Here is a 24,921-nt window from a genome sequence, read left to right as displayed (position 1 = left end):
AAAACATCTCCTTGACACAGTGAGGGAGCGATCCTAACTACATAGACTACCATCAACAAAGTGAGAGAATGATCACAACTGGAAACAAAAAGAAGATATAAAATAGGATTGTTGCCGATACCAAAATCAAGGCAAGAGATCGGCGACTAGGGTTTCTTCTGAAGGTCCTTTTTTCTTAACTTCACGCACAATAGGCTCCTACTTCTGTATAGGTATTTATTAGCATCAAAGACTACATATTTTATGGGATATTTACCTGAGGTTAAAAAATATTATCGTTTATAGGCAAGTTTCTAGAAGTTAGAAGTTACTAGGCGGTAATCAGGTAGTGCGCAAGGGCCCCACACCTAGGGGTCTAGGTGGGTTTTTCTAATTCTATTTAAATTTATTATATATCATATAAATAAATGTTTACTTATATTTAAAAATAATATATAATTATGTTGGGATACATATATTTAAAATAAAATGACATATAAGTTATAAATTACTAGAACTTATTGAAAACATGAGGAACAAGCATATAATACGTGTTCATTGGAAATCATGTGATAAGTTGTGCGTTGCTAAACTGGAAGGTGGTATGGGGTTCCGAAACCTTTATGCTTTTAATTTGGTGGTACTAGCAAAACAAGGTTGGCGAATTGTCCAATATCCAGAATCCTTAACAGCAATGTTGTTTAAGGCTAAGTATTTCCCCAATACTTCCTTTTGGGACACCCTGGTTCCCTCGTCTTCTTCCTATTGTTGGTCTAACATACTCAAAGCTAGAATGGTGGTGGAGAAGGGCTCGAGATGGCTGATTAGGGATAGGGCTTCAATGCGGGTATGGAGGGATAGGTGGGTGCCGCAACCCTCGACCTTTCGTCCCATAATGATGTCACGCTCCATCTCAAGAGGATATGAGGGTTCATGAGCTCATTGATGTAGAAAGGAAAGAGTGGTGTGACGCTAAGTTGACTGAGTTTTCTGAAGAAAAAGACAAGGAGCATATTCATTCTTTGCCCATTAGTTATCGACTTCCACCTGATAAACTAACTTGGCATTATAATGACCGGGGTATTTTCACAATCAAGAGTGTTTATTGGGTTGCATGGGATTCTATTAAACCACTGTCACTAAGTGCGTCTTCTTTAGCTTCTGGAGGTAATTCGTTTACTCCTTTATGGAAAGCTATATGGAGGGCCAAAGTTTTGCCGAAAGTGCAGAATATGGTGTGGAGGACTTGTCAAAATATTCTCCCGACAAAAGAGAATTTATCTAAGAAAGGAGTAGCATCGGATTTGACGTGTGTTTTCTATAATGGAACACCGGAGACGGTGGTGCATGTTCTCAATGAGTGTCATTTTGCTAGAGCTACATGGTTTGCAACCCTACATAGCTTTTTGGTTGATTTCGTCCCTTGCGAATCAGTCAATGAGTGGTTTTTATTGTTGTTACAAACTAATCATTCTGCTTTCGACTTCATTTGTATGGTGGTCTGGCATCTTTGGAGTGGGAAGCAAGAGGCCCCAGGGGTTGTGAAGCAACGCGCCGTGGCATAGCTGCAGGAATTCCAGACTACGACAGATCTTGTATTTATTGCTCACAACAAACGCCTCGTACTCAGCAGGGGGAAGAAGTGGTTCGATGCTTGGGGTGGTAGTGGAGGATTGGGTGAGAGTGAATGTGGACAGAGCTACTAAATTGCATATTCAGGTAAGTGGGGCTAGTGCGGTAATCCGTGACGTAGAGGGAGCTTTTATGGCAACAACAGCATGCTTTCTTCCCATTGTTTCCTTGGCTTTCCAAGCTGAGTTGCTAGCGATTAAGCATGGAGTAGAGTTGGCTCAACAACTTAGCTATCAAAAGGTTCAAGTCAAAAGTGACTCTTCCCAAGCAATTTCCATTATCAATACTTGTGTGGATCGGGCTTCAGCTATGGATTTGCTAGCAGGGGATGTTTTACATAATGCAGCTTCGTTTACTGCTTCAAAGTTTATTTCTATTACTAGGAATAATAATGGTGTTGCCCATTGTTTGGCAAATGTAGCAGTGTCAAGTGGGACACGCTTAGTTTAGATTGAGGAGCATCCGAGTGTTATTCTAGATCGTCTCATCAAGAAACAATGTAACCTTTCCCAGTTAATGATATCGTGTTTCCTTCAAAAAAAAAAAAAAAAAAAAAAACAAAGTATCCAAAAGTCTCTTACTTTTTCTGTCTATTTTTTGTCTACATGAGAGTCTTGACCTAGACGGGCACATAGGCAAGTTTATGCTAACACACCCCGACCCAATATGTCCACCTAGACTCCGAATCGAGTTATGCTGGCTAACACCAGGAGGATGACGAAGCCATAAAGTGTAGTGATGTGGAAATTTTGAATAAATTTAAACCTAAAATGTGCCTAAATATAAGAGTGCGCTAGTAAGCGGGAATGAACTTATTTCACACATGGTGTCAAAGTATAAGTAAAGTACAATATAGTAGATTGAGAGCTATACCATCAGTGGTAATCATCAATGCCTAGATTGCCAAGAATCCTCATCGATACGAAAGCTCAGCTACTAAAACCTGGAAGGGCGAAAAACAAGGGTGAGTGGGCAAAAAATAAATCTTTGTAAAAAACCTTTTTGAAAGCATAATAACCCCTCGCCGTAAAACGAGTATAGTTTCCAAAATATACATACTACGTATAGTAAGAAAGTACTTACCGAAGCCTGCAAAATCTCAAGAATTTAATATGGCATGATATTTCATAAGTAAGCACATGACGTTCGTAATCACTTAATCTCGCATAAGCAAACATATCATTTCGAGTGCTCATCGACACATGCTATGTAGAGGCATTCTGACATGAACAGGACTTGGTGTAACAATGATATACACTCTAGGACTACAATCACCACTACTACAAAAACATGTTTGCGCGAGACAGCAAATTTCATCACGCAAAGTATGTTTGGGCGACGCTAAACACAAAACGTCACTCAAAGTAGCTTTGCGCGATGAAGGAATGCGTCGCACAAAGCTATTTTGCACGACGAAGGAGCACCTACGTCGTGCAAAACAGCTTGCGCGACGCATTCCTTCGTCGTGCAAAGCTACTTTGCACGACGTTGACTGTGTCGCGCAAGATTTTGGCTCCAAACCAAGAATGCTTACTGCTTTTTATCCCAACTTTGCACAACGCAGGCACACCTACGTCGCGCAAAACAGCTTTGCGTGACGTGATGCGATACGAATGTGACACACAAATTAAACCCTATTTGTGACAATTGTAGTAATGATGTAAGTAGGGATCGTTCTGACTGGGGATTAACTAGGGGTGCTAAACACTTTAAACTAACTCCAATAAATAAAACTAACCTTTAAAACACTTAACTCACTTAACAAAAACTCAAAACAAGTCCACAAGACTCCATATACTTAAAAACACAAAATAAGATAGATTGTAATGACTAAGACTTAACAAAATATGGGGGGATTGTGTTTGGACGAAATTAAATTAAATGGATAGATTGTAAAGAAAACAGATTGTAAGATAAATTGTGATAGACCAATGGATGATGGAATAGCTAAGGGGTTCTTCTCCACACATGAAATATATGCAACGTAAATCAACTTCCAGTTATCAATTCAATAAGTTACGAACCTTGACACTCCAAGTTAATTAGGTCCGCTTAAATTAACCTTCAGATTTCCCTAGAATCATTGAATTAGATGAATATGCATCGCAAACAAATTATTCCTAACAAGTTCTCTATATGAACAGCATGATAAAGATACAAGTTAGAAACATTACGATCTTTGGAAATCATAAGCATCGACAAGGCATTTGTAACTATGAAAAGCATGAAACTCTTGCCAGGAATCTACTTAACATGATCGTGACTAGCGACCTTCACTACTTGTGAATATAAATTCATAACGATTAGGTGAAACAAACTTATATCCTAGCACCAAATTCAAGCATGCAAATTAAGCGTGCACTCTCAATCAACATACAAGAATAAGTTCTAAATCAAACGGTTAAGCAAATTGTATTCACGACTTATGCAACGATAACTGGAAGTAATCAACTTATTTCACATATATAATCATGGTTTCGAATACACCCTTAGCCAAAACGAATTTAGCCAATCATTCTCAAAGCAAAACAAAGATTACATGAATTAGACATTGAAATATAAGATAGAATACACCTATAATTGTTCAACAACTCAGAATGAAGAGCCAAACAATTGTGTGAAACTATCTCCTTTCCCTTGCTTGAGGCAGATTGGATAATGATGGTTTCTGGGCTGTTTTGATGATGTAGAATGGGTTTTGGGGGGTGTAGAGGCACGGCAAGGGGTGTAGGTTGGGTGTGGATGAGTGTTTGATGGTTGGAAGGTGGTGGAAAGGTATGTGGATGTGTGGAATGGAGTGAGGAATGGTTGGAGTGCTGCTGCCAGGATAGGGGAAATGCTGGAAAATGAAAGGGGAATGCACGGCACCAAGGATTGTTGGTTATAGGTGATGGGATGCACGGTTTTATAGGGAGAGAATGGGAGAAAATGTGGCTGAATGATTAAGAGTGCATGTGGCTCTATGATTAAGAGTGCATGTGGCTGAAATAATGAAGGGAATGAATGGAAAAACAGCTAAGGAATATGATTAAAGAGTGAATGAATGGGAGAGCATGTGGCTGAATGATGAAGGGAATGAATGGAAAAACAGCTAGGGAATATGATTAAAGAGTGAATGAATGGGAGAGCATGTGGCTGAATGATGAAGTGGGAAAGGTGTAATTGGAAGAGGAATGCACGGCACAAAAGGGAGAATATGTGGAAGATGGCTGGAATTGGTGGTTATGGAGGGGGAAGGCTACGACAATGGTGTGTAATTGGGCTAGGGCCATTGTTTTGTGTCCTAAAGTGCATACAAGGCCTTCAATTTCTTCCAACACTTTGGCTCCATGCATAAGCTATCCATCCTTAGCCCAAAAGTGCTCCAAAAGGCTCCAAAATGCACTTCTTTGCTCCTTTAGCCCTTAGAACCTGAAAACATACGAAAATAACTTAAAAGACTTAAAGAACTAAGAAATAACAACGTAAATGCACAAGAACAAGCCAACTAAGTTGCCTAAATATGCTCCTATCAAATTCCCCCACACTTAGCTTTTGCTAGTCCTCGAGCAAAACAGAAAAACAAAACAAAACCTCAACCTTCCAACAATGGTCTCAGGGGTTCTTAATGCACATGACATGTTCAAGAACATTACTCACATAGATTTTAATCATCCTTATGCTTAGGCACATACGTAATCATAATCACTCCTTACTAGTTCTCATTTAATCAATTTAAAACAACATTTGAATGTAGTATCATGCCTTAGAGAAATCACTTAATTCCTTACAAGATACTCTCTTATTTTTACACAGACTTTCTGATTACACACCTTACACTAAGTATATGTGAGAAGATTGATGTAAATATGAAACTAAACACTCACATATGTTTATAACAAGGAAAACACTTTTCTGGAATGTATATGAATAAGATCTCATGAAAGGAATGCTACCAATTAGATGCGAGAACTAGGGACACCATATGCTTACATCAATTCCAAACTCCACATTATTGAAAACATAATGATCAAGATTGAAGCATAAGGATTGTAACGGGGTAAGGGTGATTGGCTAACAATGAAAGGTAAGGATAACAATCGTTCTTTAAGCAATAGCAAGCAAAGTAATGAAATTTGACACTTAGAATCACTTATGATTGCAGAAACTCACTTAAACACAGAAAGGGAAAATTCACACAACTCTTAGGGCCATATTCAACGTTTTGGACCCTTTCTTCAACTACCACAACATGTGAGCTTATTTTCACTTATTTCATCCTCTTTTTCTTTCTTTTCACAACTTTTTTTTTATTTTTATTTTTTATTTTTTTTATGCCTTATTTCTTTTCGTGGCATATCAACACATACACACAAATTCCCCCACACTTGTTGTTTTGCATATTCGAAAGGATTGCCTCTAAGTCATGCTTACTATGCTTCAAGAACAGGGGTATGGGTGGTCCTAATCTAGGCTAGGTGGGGATGATATGGGTAAACAAAGAACAAAGGCTAACAATGGCTCAATGGGGGTTATGACCTACAATATATATATAGTGCATGGATTGGCTGTTTGGTTGATGGCTTCACTACACACTTCATCTTGATATATATTATGCAATCATGCTTTGAATGGAATGGATGCAAGTTCTAGCATTTGGAACTAAATGATGAAACGCCTTCTAATTAGCAACCAAGCAAGAATAATGAGATCATGCAACGAGTTTGAAAACAAGAATCACAGATTAATACTCTCCAAAGAATGTTTAAAGCTCAAGTTTCTCAGGGTTGTAATGTTATTCTAAGTTCCTTCCTTCAAGCATATTACAAAAACTTTTTTTTTTTTTTTTTTTTTTTTTTTTGGGATTTAAACATGAATTCATAAACAACAACTATAACCAAGTATAAACCAAGAATATACCAAACTTCCATCCATGTTTATAACTCTCTTTCACAGTATCATGCAATTAAAAACCAAATCCTCATCATTGTGTTGGAAGGTGACCTACGACACAAACAAACACACAAAAACAACTCTTTTTGGGTTTTTCAAAACAATTTTTTTTTTTTTTTTTCAAATTTTTATGGTATTTTCGGATTTTTAAGTCAACACACTCTAAAACACTCTAAAATAGCTTAAAAACACTTAAAAACAGCAAGGAACAACATTGGAAGTTATGGGTAAAATCCCACGAATTTGCCTCAACATACTTAGTTACCCCCCCCCCCCCAACACTTCAATCAAACATTGTCCTCAATGTTTTAAGCCTAAAATCACACCAAACAAAAGTAACACATAAACAGCAACTAAATATACTAAACATGGCAGAATGTAACTGACAAAGAGAAGAGTTTAGGGACGCAAATCTGGTTATGGAGTGTAAATTCCATCTTCTCCTTGGTGATTGCATTGAGGCTTGATCTTGAGTTTGACTGGAAGATTTTCTGGTTTCCTCCAATCGTTGATTTTCCATAGGCTTAATCTTGAACTGGGCTGGAGGATTCTTTTGGTCTCCCCCGAAGGTCTGAACTTACTCCTTTTATCTGGAGTTGAATTTGATTCAAGGGTGGTGAACACTTGATTTTGAATCGGACTTGTGATTTCTTCAACGGCCATCGAGGTTTGATCTTGAGTGAAAATAGGACCATGAGTGGTTTCAGGATTCAGACACATGGCAGGCAAGTACGAGGTGGAGGTGATGACCTGTTTCTTTGTTCAATCTTTCCAATTCGTATTGAAGAGGGTTAGAGGATAACTCAGCATATGCAGTTGTTGCGTTTGCTGACGATCCACAAGATTGATGTTTCATTGTCACTCGTCTTAGCTGTTCTCCAAGCAGATGTGGTGCCTTCTCTGGCAGTGTATCAACCATTGAAGATGACTACTCGAGAGCAATGCTAGGTAAGCAACCAGGGAATAGATTCCAGGTAGTCGGTTCCAGATCGGAAGACTGACTCCAAGTGCCGGCTGATTGCTCTCTTTCTCTTTGCCATGCGAGTAAGAACAAGGACAAAGGAAAAGACAGGGAAAGAGCATGATATGAGATACCTTTGCTTTCGCCTTTGATGATATGAGATACTTTTGCTTTTGAAGAAGCAGCGAATGAATCAGCACATATATTTGTTGAGCTTGTCTCCACATGCTTCGATCTACCATTTCCTCCTGCCTCATCTGTACTCCAGGCATCTGGTATCTTCTTTGGGGGTACATCAATGGTTGAATAGGTGTTCTCAAGTGAAGAAGAAAACTGAGCATGTTGAGAGGTTTGGTTGCAGCTACATTCTCGGCCGAGAAGAAAAGTAATGCGTTTTTGGATGTATGCCTTGCCATGAATGTTGGCGTATATAGGAATTTTAATGGCAAGTAGTAGTGCGGATGCGGCTTTGTCACCCACGCTTGTCGGCAAAAGTGTGTAGTTGGGATAATGACCTCCACGCGTTTTCAACTTTGTCGGAGATCTTTCGACAAAGTTGCATGTGTTATCTGAAAAGCCGAGATTGTGTCTGAAGAGTGTTGACGAACTTTACGCAGGAAAATCCGGCTTTTAAGATGTGAAGAGTGGTGTCTCTTCAAATTTTTTTTTTTTTCCGGTGGTTGTGTCGCCTCTCCTTTTATAGTGGTATCGATCACCTCTAACATGCACACTTTGAAGATTGCCCATTCGTGAAAATCGTCTCCGGCCCTTTGAGATTTTACTCCATCCAACCCTTCTCTTTTAACATCTTTGAAAATGGCTAACCCATCTAACATTTGCTTAGATTTGAGTCTCAGCAGTGATCCGGGTGTGCCGCGTCAGGGTAATGTATGGTGCTCGTCTTTCTTATCTTCTAATGGCCCTCTTACAGGTGAAGACTCCGTGATGAAGGATGAAACAACAGCTACGATAGTAGCTAGGAACCTCCTCACTCCTAAAGATAGTAGGCTACTTTCAGGACGGTCCGATGAGTTGGCCGTTCAAGAGTCCCTAGCTCTCAGTGTTCAGTGTGCGGGCTCTGTGTCCAACATGGGTCAACGCCTACTTGCTCGATCCCGTCAAGTTGAATCATTGATGGCGGAGGTGGAAAATCTTAAGCAAGAGATCAAACAGCTTAAGCACGAGAATAGAGGTTTGCATGTGCTTGCAAATAATTATTCGACAAGCATGAAGAGGAAGCTTGATCAGCTGCAAGAATCTGAAGGTCGAATTCAAAGTGACCGTCAAAGGCTTGCGGCTTTCTTCCAGAGGCACCTTTTTCCCGCGTCATCTAGCGTTCCACCAAGTATTGAGGCCTCGAATGATCTATCTTCGATGCCTCCCGCTCCTGGAGTTTTGCCAAGTAGTGGGGCTTCACGTAAACAACCTTTGTGAAGGCTCCATCTTTTTTTTTTTTTTTTACGCACTTGTAATTTATCGGAGATCAATGGACATGCTTTATTCAGTGTATTGGGTTGCCTCCCAAGTAGCGCTTTCTTTTACGTCTTGCAGCCGGACGATGCCACATTGATCAACCTTCATGGGAACCCACGGCATAGTGGGTTGTTTCCTCCACATTATGTTCCACAAAGCTCTCGTAGTAAGGCTTCAATCGATGCCCATTCACCTTGAACTCTTGACCTATTTTGAAACTACAAACTTGGATTGCACCATGAGAAAAAACATCAGTAATAACAAAGGGTCCAATCCAACGTGAACGTAACTTACCCGGAAATAGACGAAGACAAGAATTAAACAACAACACTTTCTGTCCAACAGAGAATGACTTGGTGCGAATCATCTTATCATGAAAGGCCTTTGTCTTTTCCTTGTAAATGCGGGCATTCTCGTAAGCTTCATTCCGTATTTCCTCAAGTTCATTCAATTGAAGCTTACGATGAATTCCCGCTTCATCTACATCCATGTTGAACTTCCTCACGGCCCAATGAGCCTTGTGCTCCAACTCCACAGGTAAGTGACATGGTTTGCCATAAATAAGCCGAAAGGGGAACATTCCTATGGGTGTTTTGTAGGCGGTCCTATACGCCCACAATGCATCCTCTAACCTCAAGCTCCAATCTTTTCTTGTTGGCCCAACCGTCTTCTCAAGAATCTATTTTATCTCCCGATTCGACACCTCGGCTTGCCCGCTTGTTTGAGGATGATAGGGTGTCGAAACCCTATGTGTAACGTTGTACTTCTTGAGCAGTGCCTCGATCGTGCGATTACAAAAATGTGAACCTCCATCACTTATAAGGACTCGAGGCATTCCAAACCTAGCAAAAATGTTAGACTTCACAAAATCTGCAACCACTTTGGAATCGTTAGTCCGGGTGCCTTTTGCTTCCACCCATTTGGAAACATAATCCACCGCCAACAAGATATAGAGAAAACCATGTGATGAAGGAAAAGGACCCATAAAATCAATTCCCCACACATCAAATATTTCAACAGAAAGTATAGGGTTTTGTGGCATTTGATCCTTAACACTTATATTACCCATTCGTTGACAACGATCACATGTAAGGCAAAATGTCCTAGCATCCCTAAAAATGGTTGGCCAATAAAACCCACATTCTAAGACTTTCAGGGCAGTGCGTTGGGTGCCAAAATGTCCCCCACATGCATATAAATGACAGAATGTTAAAATAGATTGAAACTCAGATTCATTCACACAACGTCTTACAATCTGATCGGGACAAAATTTCCAAAGGTATGGGTCATCCCAAACATAAAACCTAGCATCCTTTTTAAGCTTATCACGTTGATTCCTATTAAGTGTGCTAGGGGTATGTTTAGACACTAAAAAGTTCACCAAATCTGCATACCAAGGCTCACTTACCTGGATAGACATTAATTGCTCATCGGGGAAGGTTTTAGAAATTGGCGATGCTTCCTCATGCACCATTCGACTTAGGTGGTCAGCCACCACATTTTCCACGCTCTTCTTATCCCGAATCTCAATGTCAAACTCTTATAGAAGCAACATCCATCGAATTAGTCTAGGCTTGGCCTCATTTTTCGTGAGCAAATACTTGAGAGCTGCATGATCAGTAAAAATAATAACTTTAGTACTAAGTAAGTAGGATCGGAACTTATCTACTGCAAATACCACAGCAAGTAATTCTTTTTCAGTGGTTGAGTAATTTAATTGAGCATCATTTAGTGTCCTAGATGCATAATAAATAACATGAGGTTGTTTGTTCTTTCGCTGCCCCAAAACAGCACCAATTGCATAGTCCGAAGCATCGCACATCAACTCGAATGGAAGGCTCCAATCTGGAGGTGTGATAATGGGAGCCGAAGTGAGAGTCTCTGTTAAGTGCTTGAATGCCGTGGAGCATGCATCATCAAACTCGAAAACCACCTCTTTTTGAAGCAATCGGCATAGTGGTTGCGCAATCTTGGAGAAATCCTTTATGAAACGCCTATAAAAACCTGCGTGACCAAGAAACGAACGAACCTCTCTAACCGAAGTTGGAGAGGGTAAGTGACGAACAAGGTCCACCTTAGATTTATCCACTTCAATGCCTTTTTCAGAAATAATATGTCCTAGAACAATACTGATGCGAGATTTATACGCGCACAAATTAAACCCTCTTTTTGTCAAATTATAGTATAAGTATAAGTAGGGATCGTTCTGGACCGGGGATTAGGAGGGATTGTTAATCTCTTGGAAACTGACTTAAAAACGTAAAAACAATATAAAACACTAAACTAGACTCAAAGAATTCAAAAATACTTTAAAACATAAACTAAACAGATTCTAACAAGTTCAAAAGACTCAAAACTCTTAAAAACACAAACTAAATTGATTTCTAACTAATTTGACATTAAAGTAAAGGGGGATTTAGGTTTTGACAAAATTAAACTAAATGAACAAATTGCAATTAAAACAGAATGTAAATATGAATGTGAATAAAATATGGATGATGGAATAGCCAAGGGGTTCTTCTCCACACATGTTACACTTGCATAAAAGATTGATTCTCAGTTGGTCTTTCGATAAATTATGAAACTCAACGCCCCGGGTTAATTAGGTCCGCTTAAATTAACCGTCAAGTTTTCCTTAAGTTAATGAATTGGATGGGTTAGCGCAACGCAATTCACAACATTCTCCAAAAGTCCTTTACGTGAACAGCACAATAAAGATACAATCAAAGATCATTAAGCAACATGAAAACTATAAGTGTTGACGAGGCATTCGTTACTATGGAATATGCATGAAACTTATGCCAAGAATTTGTTTAACGCGATTGTTTATAAGCAACCTCCACTACTTGTGAATATAAGTTCATAACGATTAGGTGAAATTCACTTATATTCTAGCGTCATATTCATGCATGAAAATTAAGCGCGCATTCTTAATAAACATACATAAATAAGTTATCAATCAAACGGTTAAACAAATTGAATCAACAACTTATGAAATTCCAACGAAAGTTAATCAATTCATATTGCAAATATAAACATAGTTTCGAATCACCCCCTAGCTAAAGGGGGTTTTATTTCCTCATATCTTTGAAATCAAAGAAACGCCTAAACATTCCAACAACTCAAACTTGAATTGTATGAACGTTTAGGCACTCTTCTCTTCCATTCCTCATACGCACAAAACAAAGAGAATTAAAATGAAACATTGAAATCAAAGAATCACCTAAACATTCCAACAACTCAAACTTGAATTGTATGAACGTTTAGGCCCTCTTCTCTTCCTCTTCGTTGTAGCACAAGGTCTAAGGTGAGGTTTGGGGGATTATGGAAATGGATGAGGAGTGGTGTAGAAGTGGAAGGGGAATGGAAAAATGGTGTTTGGATTATAAGGGGAGAGATGGGAAGCTCACGGCTAGGGAAGGGAGAATGTGTTTGTAATGTGTTGTGTATGAAAATGAGATATGTGAATTGAATGAATGCAAGGGTATTTATAGGAGTAGTGGAGGGAACATATGGCTATGTCATTTGTAGGTGAAGTAGGTGGATGTTGTAGGTGAAGTAGGTGGATGTTGTAGGTGAATTAGGTGGATGTTGTAGGTGAAGTAGGTGGATGTTGTAGGTGATTATGAGTGATAAGTGATAAGTGTATGATATGTTAAGTGATAAGTGAATGATTATGATAAGTGATAAATGAATGTATGATATGATAAGTGGTGAATGATAAGTGATAAGTGGTGATGATATGTGATAAGTAATGAGTGGTGATGATAAGTATGGAGCATGTGAATTAACTAATGAAGGAAATGCATGTGCAATGACAATGTGTTAGAATGGATGTGTGTTATGCATGGCATGATTGGGATTAGGAAAGGTTTTAAATGTCCTAAAACTAAAGAGAACAAGGTTCCAACACTTTGGTCTTCAATTAGGTCTTCAATTTCGTCCAACACTTTGGCTCCAAGCATAAGCTATCCATCCTTAGCCCAAAAGTGCTCCAAAAGTCTCCAAAATGCATCTTTTTGCTCCTTTAGCCCTTTGGACCTATAAACACACGAAAATAGCTTAAAGTACTAAAATAACTAAAGAAACATAACGTAAATGCACGAGAACAAGCCATTTAAGTCGCATGAATATGCTCCTATCAAATACCCCCACACTTAGCTTTTGCTAGTCCTCGAGCAAAACAAAACAAAAGAAACCAAAAACAAAACAAAACGAACAAAACACAACCTACACCTTCCAACAATCGTCTCAGATTTTCAATGCACATGACAAGTTAAAAATCATTAGTCCCATAGATTTTTAGCCATCTTTACAGTTAAGTACATTCTTAATCATAGTCACCACATACTAGTTCACAATTAAGCATTTAAAACACATTTCGAAAGTAGTAAGATGCCTTTAGAGAATTTCCTCAATTCCTTACTAGAATGCACTCTATTTTCACACAGATTTTCTGACTACACACCCTACACTAGTTATATGTGAGAGATTGATGTAAACATGTAGACGGACACTCACATATGTTATAATAAGGAAAGCATTTTCTGGAGTTAATAAGCATGTTTAGATATGATCTCATGAATGGAATGCTACTACTTAGACGCGAGAACCAGTGACACCATAAGCTCATACCAAGTTCAAACTCCACAATTGAAATACATAACACTCAAGATAGAAGTCAAGGGTTGTAACGGGGCTAAAGGTGTTTGGCTAACAAAGAAAGGTGAAGGATAAACAAACATTCTTAAAGCAATAGTGAGCAAAGTATTTGAATTAGGCACTTAGAATTCCCTTTAGAACGCAAAAATCAACTTTGAACACCCAAGGGAAAGTTACACAAAACTTAGGGCCATATTCAACTTTTTGGACCCTTTCTTCAACCATCAACGCTCGTGAGTTCATTCTTACTTATTTTCACTCCTTTTTTTTTTTTTTTTTTTTTTTTTTTTTTTTTTTTCTTCTTTTTCTTTTCTTCTTCTTTTTCTTTTGAATCTCGAAACATACATATAAACGTAAGAACAAACTTTTACTCCCCCACACTCATTTTCTTGCATAATGTAACTCAAAAGGAATTCAATTAAGTCATGCTCACTATCTTTTAAGAACAAGGGTGGGGATTGTCCTAAACTAGGCTAGGTAAGGGAAATGTGGGAAAACAAAGAATAAAAGCTAAACAAGGCTCAACGGGGTTAAAACTTACAACAAATACGAAGTATGGGAAGTAAGTTTATTTGGCTATGGTGGTGGTCACTACACAACTTCTTCTTGAATATGTGTTATGCAAATCAATAACATGCTTTGAATGAAAAGGGCATGAGTTCTAGCATTTGGAACTATATGATGAAACGCCTTCTAAGTAGTAACCAAGCAAAGAATAATGAGATCATGCAACGACTTTAGAAAACAAGAAATCACAGATTATACTCTCCAAAGAACGTTATAGGTTCAAGTCTCTCAGGGTTGTAGCGTTTGTTTGAGTTCCTTCCTTCAAGCATGTTACAAAAACGAATTTTTTTCTTTTATGATTGCATGTGAAGTCATACATTATAACCATAACCAAGCATATACCAAGAGTAAATCAAACTTTTCTCTATGTTTATAACTCTTTTTAACAGTCATGCAATTACAAACCAAATCCTTATCATTGTGTTGGAAGGTATCCTAAGACACAAACACACAAAAACGACTCAAAACACTCTTTTTAGGCTTTTTAAAACACGTTTTTCAAATTTTTATGTGATTTTCGGAGTTATAAAAACAAAACATACTAAAACACTCTAAAACAACTTAAAAACACCTTAAAACAGCAAGGAACAACATTTGAAGTTATGGGTGATAAAATCCCACGAATTTGCATTAAATATACTTAGTTACCCCCCCACACTTAAATCAAACATTGTCCTCAATGTTTTAAGCATAGATTCACACAAAACATAAGTAAACACACAAAAAACATTTAAACATACTAAACATGGCAGAATGTAATTAACAAAGAGAAGAGTTTAGGGACGCAAATCTGGTTATGGAGTGTAAATTCCGTCTTCTCTTTGTTGATTGCATTGAGGCTTGATCTGGATGATTCCACAGGCTTACTCTCGAACTGGTTTCTGCCCATTGTTGATTTTCCTTTGTGCTACTTCTTGAACTGGGCAGCAGGATGGTTCTTTTGGTCTCCCCCGAAGGTCTGAGCTTACCCTTTTGGTTTGTTTCTTTGTTCAATCTTTCCAATTCGTATTGAAAAGGGTTGGAGGATAACTCAGCCTATGTTTGTCTCCACATGCTTCAATGTATCATTTTCACTTGCCTTACTCGCTCCCCTTTGCAGAAGTGGTCCCTTCTCCGGAAGTGTATCAACCGTTGAAAATGACTACTCGAGAGCAACGCTAGGTAAGCAATCAGGAATAGATTCCAGGCAGTTGGCTCCAGATCGGAAGATTGACTCCAAGTGCCGGCTGATTGCTTCTTTTACTTTGCCATGCGAGTAAGAACAAGGACAAAGAAAAAGACAGGGAAAGAGCATGATATGAGATACTTTTGCTTTTGACCTTGATGATATGAGATACCTTTGCTTTGAAGAAGCGGTGAATGAATCAGCACATGCTTCAATCCGCCGTTTCCTCCTGGGTCATATGTACTCCAGGCATCTGGTATCATCTTTGGGGAAGAAGAAAGAATTGAGTATTTTGAAAGGCTTTGCTGGGAGTGCGCCCTCAGAGGTGAGGGAGAGTTGGGCATTTTCTTCAGGTTTGCCCTGCCATAAAAGACGAAGGTCGACATATATAGAGATAATATCAAGTGGTGGTACTTTTTACCCTTGTCGACAAACGTTTTGATCCCGCAATTCCGGCTTTTTGAAATAGTGGCGCCTCTTCGATCTTTGAATACGCCTCTTCGATCTTTGAATACGCCTCTTCGATTTCTGAGCAGGCGCCCCTTCGATTTCTGAACGACGCCCCTTCTCTTTCTGAACGACACGTGGTAGTGCAGATGCGGCTCCTTTTGACAAAGCTGCACGCGTTTTCTGAAAAGCAGAGAAAGCGTCGCCGAACTTTGCGCTTGTCGGCTAAAGACGTGTAGTTGCGATGATGGCCTCCACGTGTTTTCAGCTTTGTCAGAAATCTTTTGACAAAGTTGAACGCGTTTTCTGAAAAGCCGAGGGAGCGTCGCCTAACTTACGCCGGAAAATCCGGCTCTTTGAATCGGTGGACGCGTCGCCTTGGCATTTTATAGAGCTATCGATCACCGCCAACATACACACTCTGAAGATTTCCCATTCCTGAAACTCGACTCCGGCCCTTTGTGAAATTTTTAACTCCATCCACCCCTTCTCTTTGAACACTTTTGAAAAAAATGGCAAACTCATCGAACCTTAGCTTAGATTTGAGTCTCAGCAGCGATCCGGTTGCGCCCCGTCAAGGTAATGTATGGCGCCCTTCTTTTTTATCTTCTAACGGTCCTCTTTCAGGTGAAGACTCTGTGATGCAGGACGCCACAACAGCTACAATAGTAGCTAAAAACCTCCTCACTCCAAAAGATAGTAGGCTGCTGTCAGGACGGTCCGATGAGTTGGCCGTTCAAGAGTCCCTCGCACTTAGTGTTCAGTGTGCGAGTTCTGTGTCCAACATGGGCCAACGCCTGCTTGCCCGCTCCCGTCAGGTGGAATCATTGATGGCAGAGGTGGAAAGTCTTAAGCAAGAGATCCAGCAGCTTAAGTACGAGAATAGAAGTTTGCATGTGCTTGCAAATAACTATTCGTCGGGCATGAAGAGGAAGCTTGATGAACTGCAAGAGTCTGAAGGTCGGATTCAAAGTGACCGTCAAAGGTTTTCGTCTTTCCTCCAGAGGCACCTTTTTCCTGGATCATCCAGCATTTGGCCAAGTATTGAGGCCTCAAATGCTCTATCTTCGATGCCTCCAGCTCCGATGCCTTCCGCTCCGATGCCTCCCGCTTCTATGCCTCCCGCTTCTGCGCCTTCCGCTTCTGCGCCTCGTAGTGGGGCTTCACGTAAACAACCTTTGTGAAGCTCCACCTTTCTCCATGTTTAGTATCTTTCTTTTTTTTTTTTTTTTTTTTTATTATTTTTTTTTATTATTTTTACATAAATAAAATCAAACGGCATGGAATTTATCTTTGAATGGGCGGTGATACTTGAAATGATCCGGTAATAGTTTAAATTCCAGATTGGGTGCCTGAATCATTAACCACATGTTAGTATAAAAGAAAATTGAAATTCGGGGAGGCGGCTTACCTGTGTGCTCCAAAATGAACTCCAGAATAAACACCCCTTCGAAAGTTATGACTTGTCCTGTGTCATAAAATCCAACTTCCTTGGGAATTGTGGTTTCAAATATGTCCTCTTTGATGCCTTCTACATCTTCTCCAGCCACTACCTTCTCTTGAATCATTCTTCTTGGTGTACAAAGTCCTTTGAAGAATTCAACACCATCTAAAACTTGCTGTGTTGCACCAAGAATTTGAATAGCATTTTGCTCCTTTGGGAAGGCTTCCACGATGTCCTTTTTACTCTCTTCTTGGTTGGGAATAAAAAACCTGCTAGGAAAAGGGACATTGGGTGGAATAACATCAGAATAACATGGAATTGGGACGTCCTTACTGGTGGTGGGTGGTTTAGAGGGCTTAGGGGGCTGCGGCAAGGGTTGTTCTACCCTTGCCGTGTGCATGTCTTCTTCCTCCTCCTCAATTAGCAGCTCTTCATCCACTTCTAGGCTATGTTTGGACATTTTTAGGTCAGCTCCAACCTCCATAGCACTTCCCAAAGTGATAGCATTATGGATTTCAAAATCTTCCTTCGAGTTTTCAATAGTTGAGTTGGAAAGTTCACTTTGCTCTTGAATTTGTTTCATGAACTCCATAATCTGCCCAAATTGCTCGTCCAATTTACCCAACTTCTTGTCTTGATTTTGTTCGTCCTGCGTCAAAGAGGTTAGTAATTGAAAATTTTTATCATTATCCATGGACATACTTGAACTTGATTGGAATTGTTGTGGGGGAGGTTGTGGTGGCTGCATAGGTGTTGTATTGAACTCCTCATATGGTTGCCAATATGCTTCTTGTTGAGCCTCCTTGGCTTGATTTTGTGACCCCTGCGCCAAAGAATTTATTTCATTAAGAATTTGAATATAATCTATTGGCGAACTTGAATTTAATTGAGCATATTGCATATGGAGTTGTGGTGGCTGCATAGGTCTTGAATAGAACTCCTCATATGGTTGCCAATATGCTTCACGTTGAACTTGTTGATCTTCCCACCATATAGAGTTTGAATGATCCCTCCAATCTCTTTGTGGACATTGATTAGCTTGAAATCCTTGCCTATATGAAGCACCAAATGTAGGGACACTCTGCATTGTGGTCCTTTCGGCATACGGCGACAATTTAGAAGTAAGATTTGCCAATTGAGCTTGAATGCTAGCAAAATCCATATCTTACTTCTCTAGTACCTAAAATCAAACAAAACACAAATCAAAAACTAAAACTAAAATACATAACAGAAACGAACAATCCAAGAGATTAGCAAATTTGCTAATCCCCGGCAACGGCGCCAAAATTTGATGCGAGATTTATACACGCACAAATTAAACCCTCTTTTTGTCAAATTATAGTATAAGTATAAGTAGAGATCGTTCTGGACCGGGGATTAGGAGGGATTGTTAATCTCTTGGAAACTGACTTAAAAACGTAAAAACAATATAAAACACTAAACTAGACTCAAAGAATTCAAAAATACTTTAAAACATAAACTAAACAGATTCTAACAAGTTCAAAAGACTCAAAACTCTTAAAAACACAAACTAAATTGATTTCTAACTAATTTGACATTAAAGTAAAGGGGGATTTAGGTTTTGACAAAATTAAACTAAATGAACAAATTGCAATTAAAACAGAATGTAAATATGAATGTGAATAAAATATGGATGATGGAATAGCCAAGGGGTTCTTCTCCACACATGTTACACTTGCATACAAGATTGATTCTCAGTTGGTCTTTCGATAAATTATGAAACTCAACGCCCCGGGTTAATTAGGTCCGCTTAAATTAACCGTCAAGTTTTCCTTAAGTTAATGAATTGGATGGGTTAGCGCAACGCAATTCACAACATTCTCCAAAAGTCCTTTACGTGAACAGCACAATAAAGATACAATCAAAGATCATTAAGCAACATGAAAACTATAAGTGTTGACGAGGCATTCGTTACTATGGAATACGCATGAAACTTATGCCAAGAATTTGTTTAACGCGATTGTTTATAAGCAACCTCCACTACTTGTGAATATAAGTTCATAACGATTAGGTGAAATTCACTTATATTCTAGCGTCATATTCATGCATGAAAATTAAGCGCGCATTCTTAATAAACATACATAAATAAGTTATCAATCAAACGGTTAAACAAATTGAATCAACAACTTATGAAATTCCAACGAAAGTTAATCAATTCATATTGCAAATATAAACATAGTTTCGAATCACCCCCTAGCTAAAGGGGGTTTTATTTCCTCATATCTTTGAAATCAAAGAAACGCCTAAACATTCCAACAACTCAAACTTGAATTGTATGAACGTTTAGGCACTCTTCTCTTCCATTCCTCATACGCACAAAACAAAGAGAATTAAAATGAAACATTGAAATCAAAGAATCACCTAAACATTCCAACAACTCAAACTTGAATTGTATGAACGTTTAGGCCCTCTTCTCTTCCTCTTCGTTGTAGCACAAGGTCTAAGGTGAGGTTTGGGGGATTATGGAAATGGATGAGGAGTGGTGTAGAAGTGGAAGGGGAATGGAAAAATGGTGTTTGGATTATAAGGGGAGAGATGGGAAGCTCACGGCTAGGGAAGGGAGAATGTGTTTGTAATGTGTTGTGTATGAAAATGAGATATGTGAATTGAATGAATGCAAGGGTATTTATAGGAGTAGTGGAGGGAACATATGGCTATGTCATTTGTAGGTGAAGTAGGTGGATGTTGTAGGTGAAGTAGGTGGATGTTGTAGGTGAATTAGGTGGATGTTGTAGGTGAAGTAGGTGGATGTTGTAGGTGATTATGAGTGATAAGTGATAAGTGTATGATATGTTAAGTGATAAGTGAATGATTATGATAAGTGATAAATGAATGTATGATATGATAAGTGGTGAATGATAAGTGATAAGTGGTGATGATATGTGATAAGTAATGAGTGGTGATGATAAGTATGGAGCATGTGAATTAACTAATGAAGGAAATGCATGTGCAATGACAATGTGTTAGAATGGATGTGTGTTATGCATGGCATGATTGGGATTAGGAAAGGTTTTAAATGTCCTAAAACTAAAGAGAACAAGGTTCCAACACTTTGGTCTTCAATTAGGTCTTCAATTTCGTCCAACACTTTGGCTCCAAGCATAAGCTATCCATCCTTAGCCCAAAAGTGCTCCAAAAGTCTCCAAAATGCATCTTTTTGCTCCTTTAGCCCTTTGGACCTATAAACACACGAAAATAGCTTAAAGTACTAAAATAACTAAAGAAACATAACGTAAATGCACGAGAACAAGCCATTTAAGTCGCATGAATATGCTCCTATCAAATACCTTGCTTAACCATGAAGTGACATTTTTCCCAATTAAGCACAAGATTCGTTTCAACACAACGTCTCAAAATTAAGGTCAGATTATTCAAGCAATGATCGAATGAATTACCAAACACGCTAAAGTCATCCATAAATATCTCAATAATTCTCTCCACATAATCAGAAAATATACTCACCATGCATCGTTGAAATGTCGCAGGGGCATTACACAAACCAAAGGGCATGCGCCTATATGTAAAGGTGCCGAAGGGGCACGTGAAGGTTGTCTTCTCTTAGTCCTCCGGAGCTATCACAATTTGGTTATATCCGGAATATCCATCAAGAAAGCAATAAAATTTATAACCGGCTAACCTTTCTAGCATTTGGTCAAGGAATGGCAATGGAAAGTGATCCTTCCTTGTCATGGCATTTAACTTCCTGTAATCAATACAAACACGCCAACCGGTAACAACACGAGTGGGTATAAGCTCTTGTTCTTCATTCTTCACCACCGTGACTCCGGACTTCTTTGGAACAACCTGCACGGGTGACACCCAACGACTATCAGAAATAGGATATATAACACCACAATCAAGCAATTTTATAACCTCCTTTTTCACTACTTCCAACATGGGTGGATTAAGGCGACGTTGAGCTTCACGAGATGGCTTGGCTCCCTCCTCCAAAAGGATGCGATGCATGCACGTGGTGGGACTAATGCCTTTGATATCCGCCAATGTCCATCCAATGGCAGATTTGTGCTCCTTTAACACCCTTATCAACTTGTCTTCTTCTTGGGCCGTGAGTGAGCTTGATATGATGACGAGTAGTGTTTGATCTTCTCCCAAGAAAACATACTTCAAGTGACTAGGTAAAAGCTTTAACTCAAGTGTAGGTGGCTGCACAATTGACGGAAGTAACTTGTTAGTCAAAACCGAATCCAAAATTGAGAGTGGAGACTTACCAGAGTGTGAGGGCAATGACTCGAGGGCAGCAACCATTTCAATCACTTCACCACAAGCGGGCACGGCAATATGGTCAAATTGCATGCTGTGGGTTGCAAGAATTCCCCCACCCTCATTTCTTGCTCCTATGCCGTGTACTAAGGCTACCTCGAGTGCATCTTCGTTCATTTGATCCAAATGCATCTGTGCCAATGAATCCACAATGTCAATAGCAAAACAAGAATGGTCCTCAATTGGATATTTAATGGTTTCAAAAAGATTAAAATTAATAATGTCCCCATCAAACTCCATGGTTAATGTTCCCGTAAACACGTCTATCTTTGTTCTCGCTGTTTTCATGAATGGACGGCCTAGCAAGATTGGCAATGATGGAGCATGGCTCGAATCCTCCATTTCTAAGACATAAAAATCTGCAGGAAAAATAAGATGATTGACCTGCACTAAAACATCCTCAAGGACTCCCTTGGGATAAGCGTTAGAACGATCGGCCAATTGAATTATAACGCCATCTTGTTTTAACTCACCAAGGTTCATAGATGCATAAATGGAATATGGCATGACATTAATAGAAGCACCTAAATCTAACATGCATTGTTCAAATCTAGTGTTTCCAATTGTGCATGGAATAGTAAAGCTCCCTGGATCCTTACACTTTGGAGGTAACTTTCGTTGCAAAACTGCGGATACATTTTCACTTACTTTCACAACTTCTTTGTTTGAAATTCTTTTCCTAGTTGTGCATAACTCTTTTAAAAACTTTGCATACCTGGGCACTTGCTTAATGGCATCAAGTAAAGGAATGTTTACTTGGACTTTTCGAAAGGTATCCAAAATGTCATTTTCGCTTTCTTCCTTCTTCGATTGTGCAAATCTGCGAGGGAAAGGACATTGGGCAGATTAGTGTTCGAAATCACAACATTTGGGACAACATTACCTGAGATGGACAGATGGGAAGGCTTAGATGGTTGCGGCTTGGGTGGTGCTACACTTGCCGTGGGGTAGGATTGCTCATCTTCTTCAATTTGTATCTTCTCATCTTCCTTGTTTTGGGCAGTTTCATGTGCTTTGCTTCCCACTTCTTTTCCACTTCTTAGGGTGATAGCTTTTGCAGATTCGAAACCACCCTTTGGATTGACCACCGTAGTGCTTGGTAACTTACCATTTTCACGAAATTGTCCCAAAAATTCGGCCATTTGTCCCGTTTGCTTCTTTAGCTCATTAACCTCCTTTGCTTGGTTCTGCATTCCCTGTGCTATTGTGGTTAATAATTGATATGTTTTATCATCATTCATAGACGTACCTGAGTTGGTTTGGGATGATTGTGCTTGAGGAGGTGGTTGTGGTGCCATTGACCTTGGAAAGAAACCCGGGGGTTGTCGGAATCCACTTTGTTGGGCAGGTTGTTGTGCATCTCTCCATCTGAAATTTGGGTGGTCACGTCATCCTTGATTGTAAGTATTGGAGAAAGGATCACCCCTTGGTTGGTTTTGATTCCCATAACCCACGGCATTGGCAGATTCCCACCCTCCATTCTCAATTAATTGAGGGCATTGATCAGATTGATGTCCTGGAATGGAGCATACACCACAAATTGTAGCTCCTTGCGCTTTGGGGCCTTCAACAAACTGCGATAACATAGACGTAAGGTTAGCCATCTGGGATTGTAACTCAGAAATAAAACTTACCTCATTTACATGCTATGGCCGTGGGGTGTCTCTCTGCCCAACACCTTCATATTGTTGTGCATTGAGTGCTCGATTAGCAATGAGAGTTTTGGCATCCCTAGGTGTCTTGTCCACTAGAGCTCCTCCTGCGGATGCATCCAACATTTGCCGTTCAAGTGGTAGAAGACCTTCGTAAAAATATTGAAGAAGTAGCTCCTCCTTCATTTGGTGCTGTGGACATGAAGCAACAAGAGTTTTAAAACGTTCATAATAAGTTGGAAAAGATTCACCTTGGCTTTGCTGAATTCCACTAATCTTCTTGCGAAGAAGAATGACTCGTGATGTCGGAAAGAACTTCTCTATGATGTGACAGTTCTGGGAGCCAACTCATACAACCAATCCTTGGCCTTTTCCAACAAAGAAAAAGGAAAAGCCTTCATCTTCAATATGTTGCTGTCCACGTTCACCGGTGTCATACTTGAGCATACGACTTCGAACTCCTTTAAATGCTTATTGGGGTCCTCCATTGCTAACCCATGGAACTTGGGTATATGATGTAGCAAACTGGACTTTAACTCAAACTCATCGGTCTTCTCAGGGGCTGCCCTAGGGTATTGGATACAAAAAGGGGCTGCATTGGCCAAACCCGAGGCAGAAAGCTCTTTGATGGTTCGATTGTCCACTGCTATGGTTGGTACTTCCTCTTTAACCCAATCCATGGCCTCCTCTTCAACCTCAACTTCAACTTCTTGCTCCTCTTCAACCTCAACTTCAACTTCTTGCTCTTCCTTCTCAAAGTCCTCTCGAAATCACCGTCAAAGTCGGAGATATGCTCACGAACAGGTTGTGAGCCACGGGTCATAAACTAGATTAGGCAAAAGTAATAGATTAGGCAATCAATCTAATAGATTAGGCAAAAGTAAGGAAATAAGGTGCCACACACGGCACAAAAACAAAACACACACACACGGTGCAAAAAAAAAATTAAAACAAAACAGAAACTAAACAATTTAAACAAGACTCAAGACAAGGGATTAGCAACTTTGCTAATCCCCGGCAACGGCGCCAAAATTTGATGCGATACGAATGTGACACACAAATTAAACCCTATTTGTGACAATTGTAGTAATGATGTAAGTAGGGATCGTTCTGACCGGGGATTAACTAGGGGTGCTAAACACTTTAAACTAACTCCAATAAATAAAACTAACCTTTAAAACACTTAACTCACTTAACAAAAACTCAAAACAAGTCCACAAGACTCCATATACTTAAAAACACAAAATAAGATAGATTGTAATGACTAAGACTTAACAAAATATGGGGGGATTGTGTTTGGACAAAATTAAATTAAATGGACAGATTGTAAAGAAAACAGATTGTAAGACAAATTGTGATAGACCAATGGATGATGGAATAGCTAAGGGGTTCTTCTCCACACATGAAATATATGCAACGTAAATCAACTTCTAGTTATCAATTCAATAAGTTACGAACCTCGACACTCCAAGTTAATTAGGTCCGCTTAAATTAACCTTCAGATTTCCCTAGAATCATTGAATTAGATGAATATGCATCGCAAACAAATTATTCCTAACAAGTTCTCTATATGAACAGCATGATAAAGATACAAGTTAGAAACATTACGATCTTTAGAAATCATAAGCATCGACAAGGCATTTGTAACTATGAAAAGCATGAAACTCTTGCCAGGAATCTACTTAACATGATCGTGACTAGCGAC

General features: G+C 39.3%; 1 protein-coding gene across 1 annotated transcript; it reads left to right on the top strand.

Moving 5' to 3' along the window:
- The first annotated feature begins 1,629 nt into the window (after positions 1-1,629).
- LOC137740625 (uncharacterized) lies at positions 1,630-2,061 on the top strand. Its single transcript, XM_068480462.1, has one exon. The coding sequence runs from the start codon at positions 1,630-1,632 to the stop codon at positions 2,059-2,061; it is 432 nt and encodes a 143-aa protein (XP_068336563.1).
- Positions 2,062-24,921: the final 22,860 nt, after the last annotated feature.

The sequence above is a fragment of the Pyrus communis genome, chromosome 7 (genome assembly GCF_963583255.1).
Source record: "Pyrus communis chromosome 7, drPyrComm1.1, whole genome shotgun sequence".
In the NCBI taxonomy this organism is placed as follows: domain Eukaryota; kingdom Viridiplantae; phylum Streptophyta; class Magnoliopsida; order Rosales; family Rosaceae; genus Pyrus; species Pyrus communis.
Note: the sequence above shows the minus strand (reverse complement) of the source record. Positions and strands in the feature narration are given on the sequence as shown.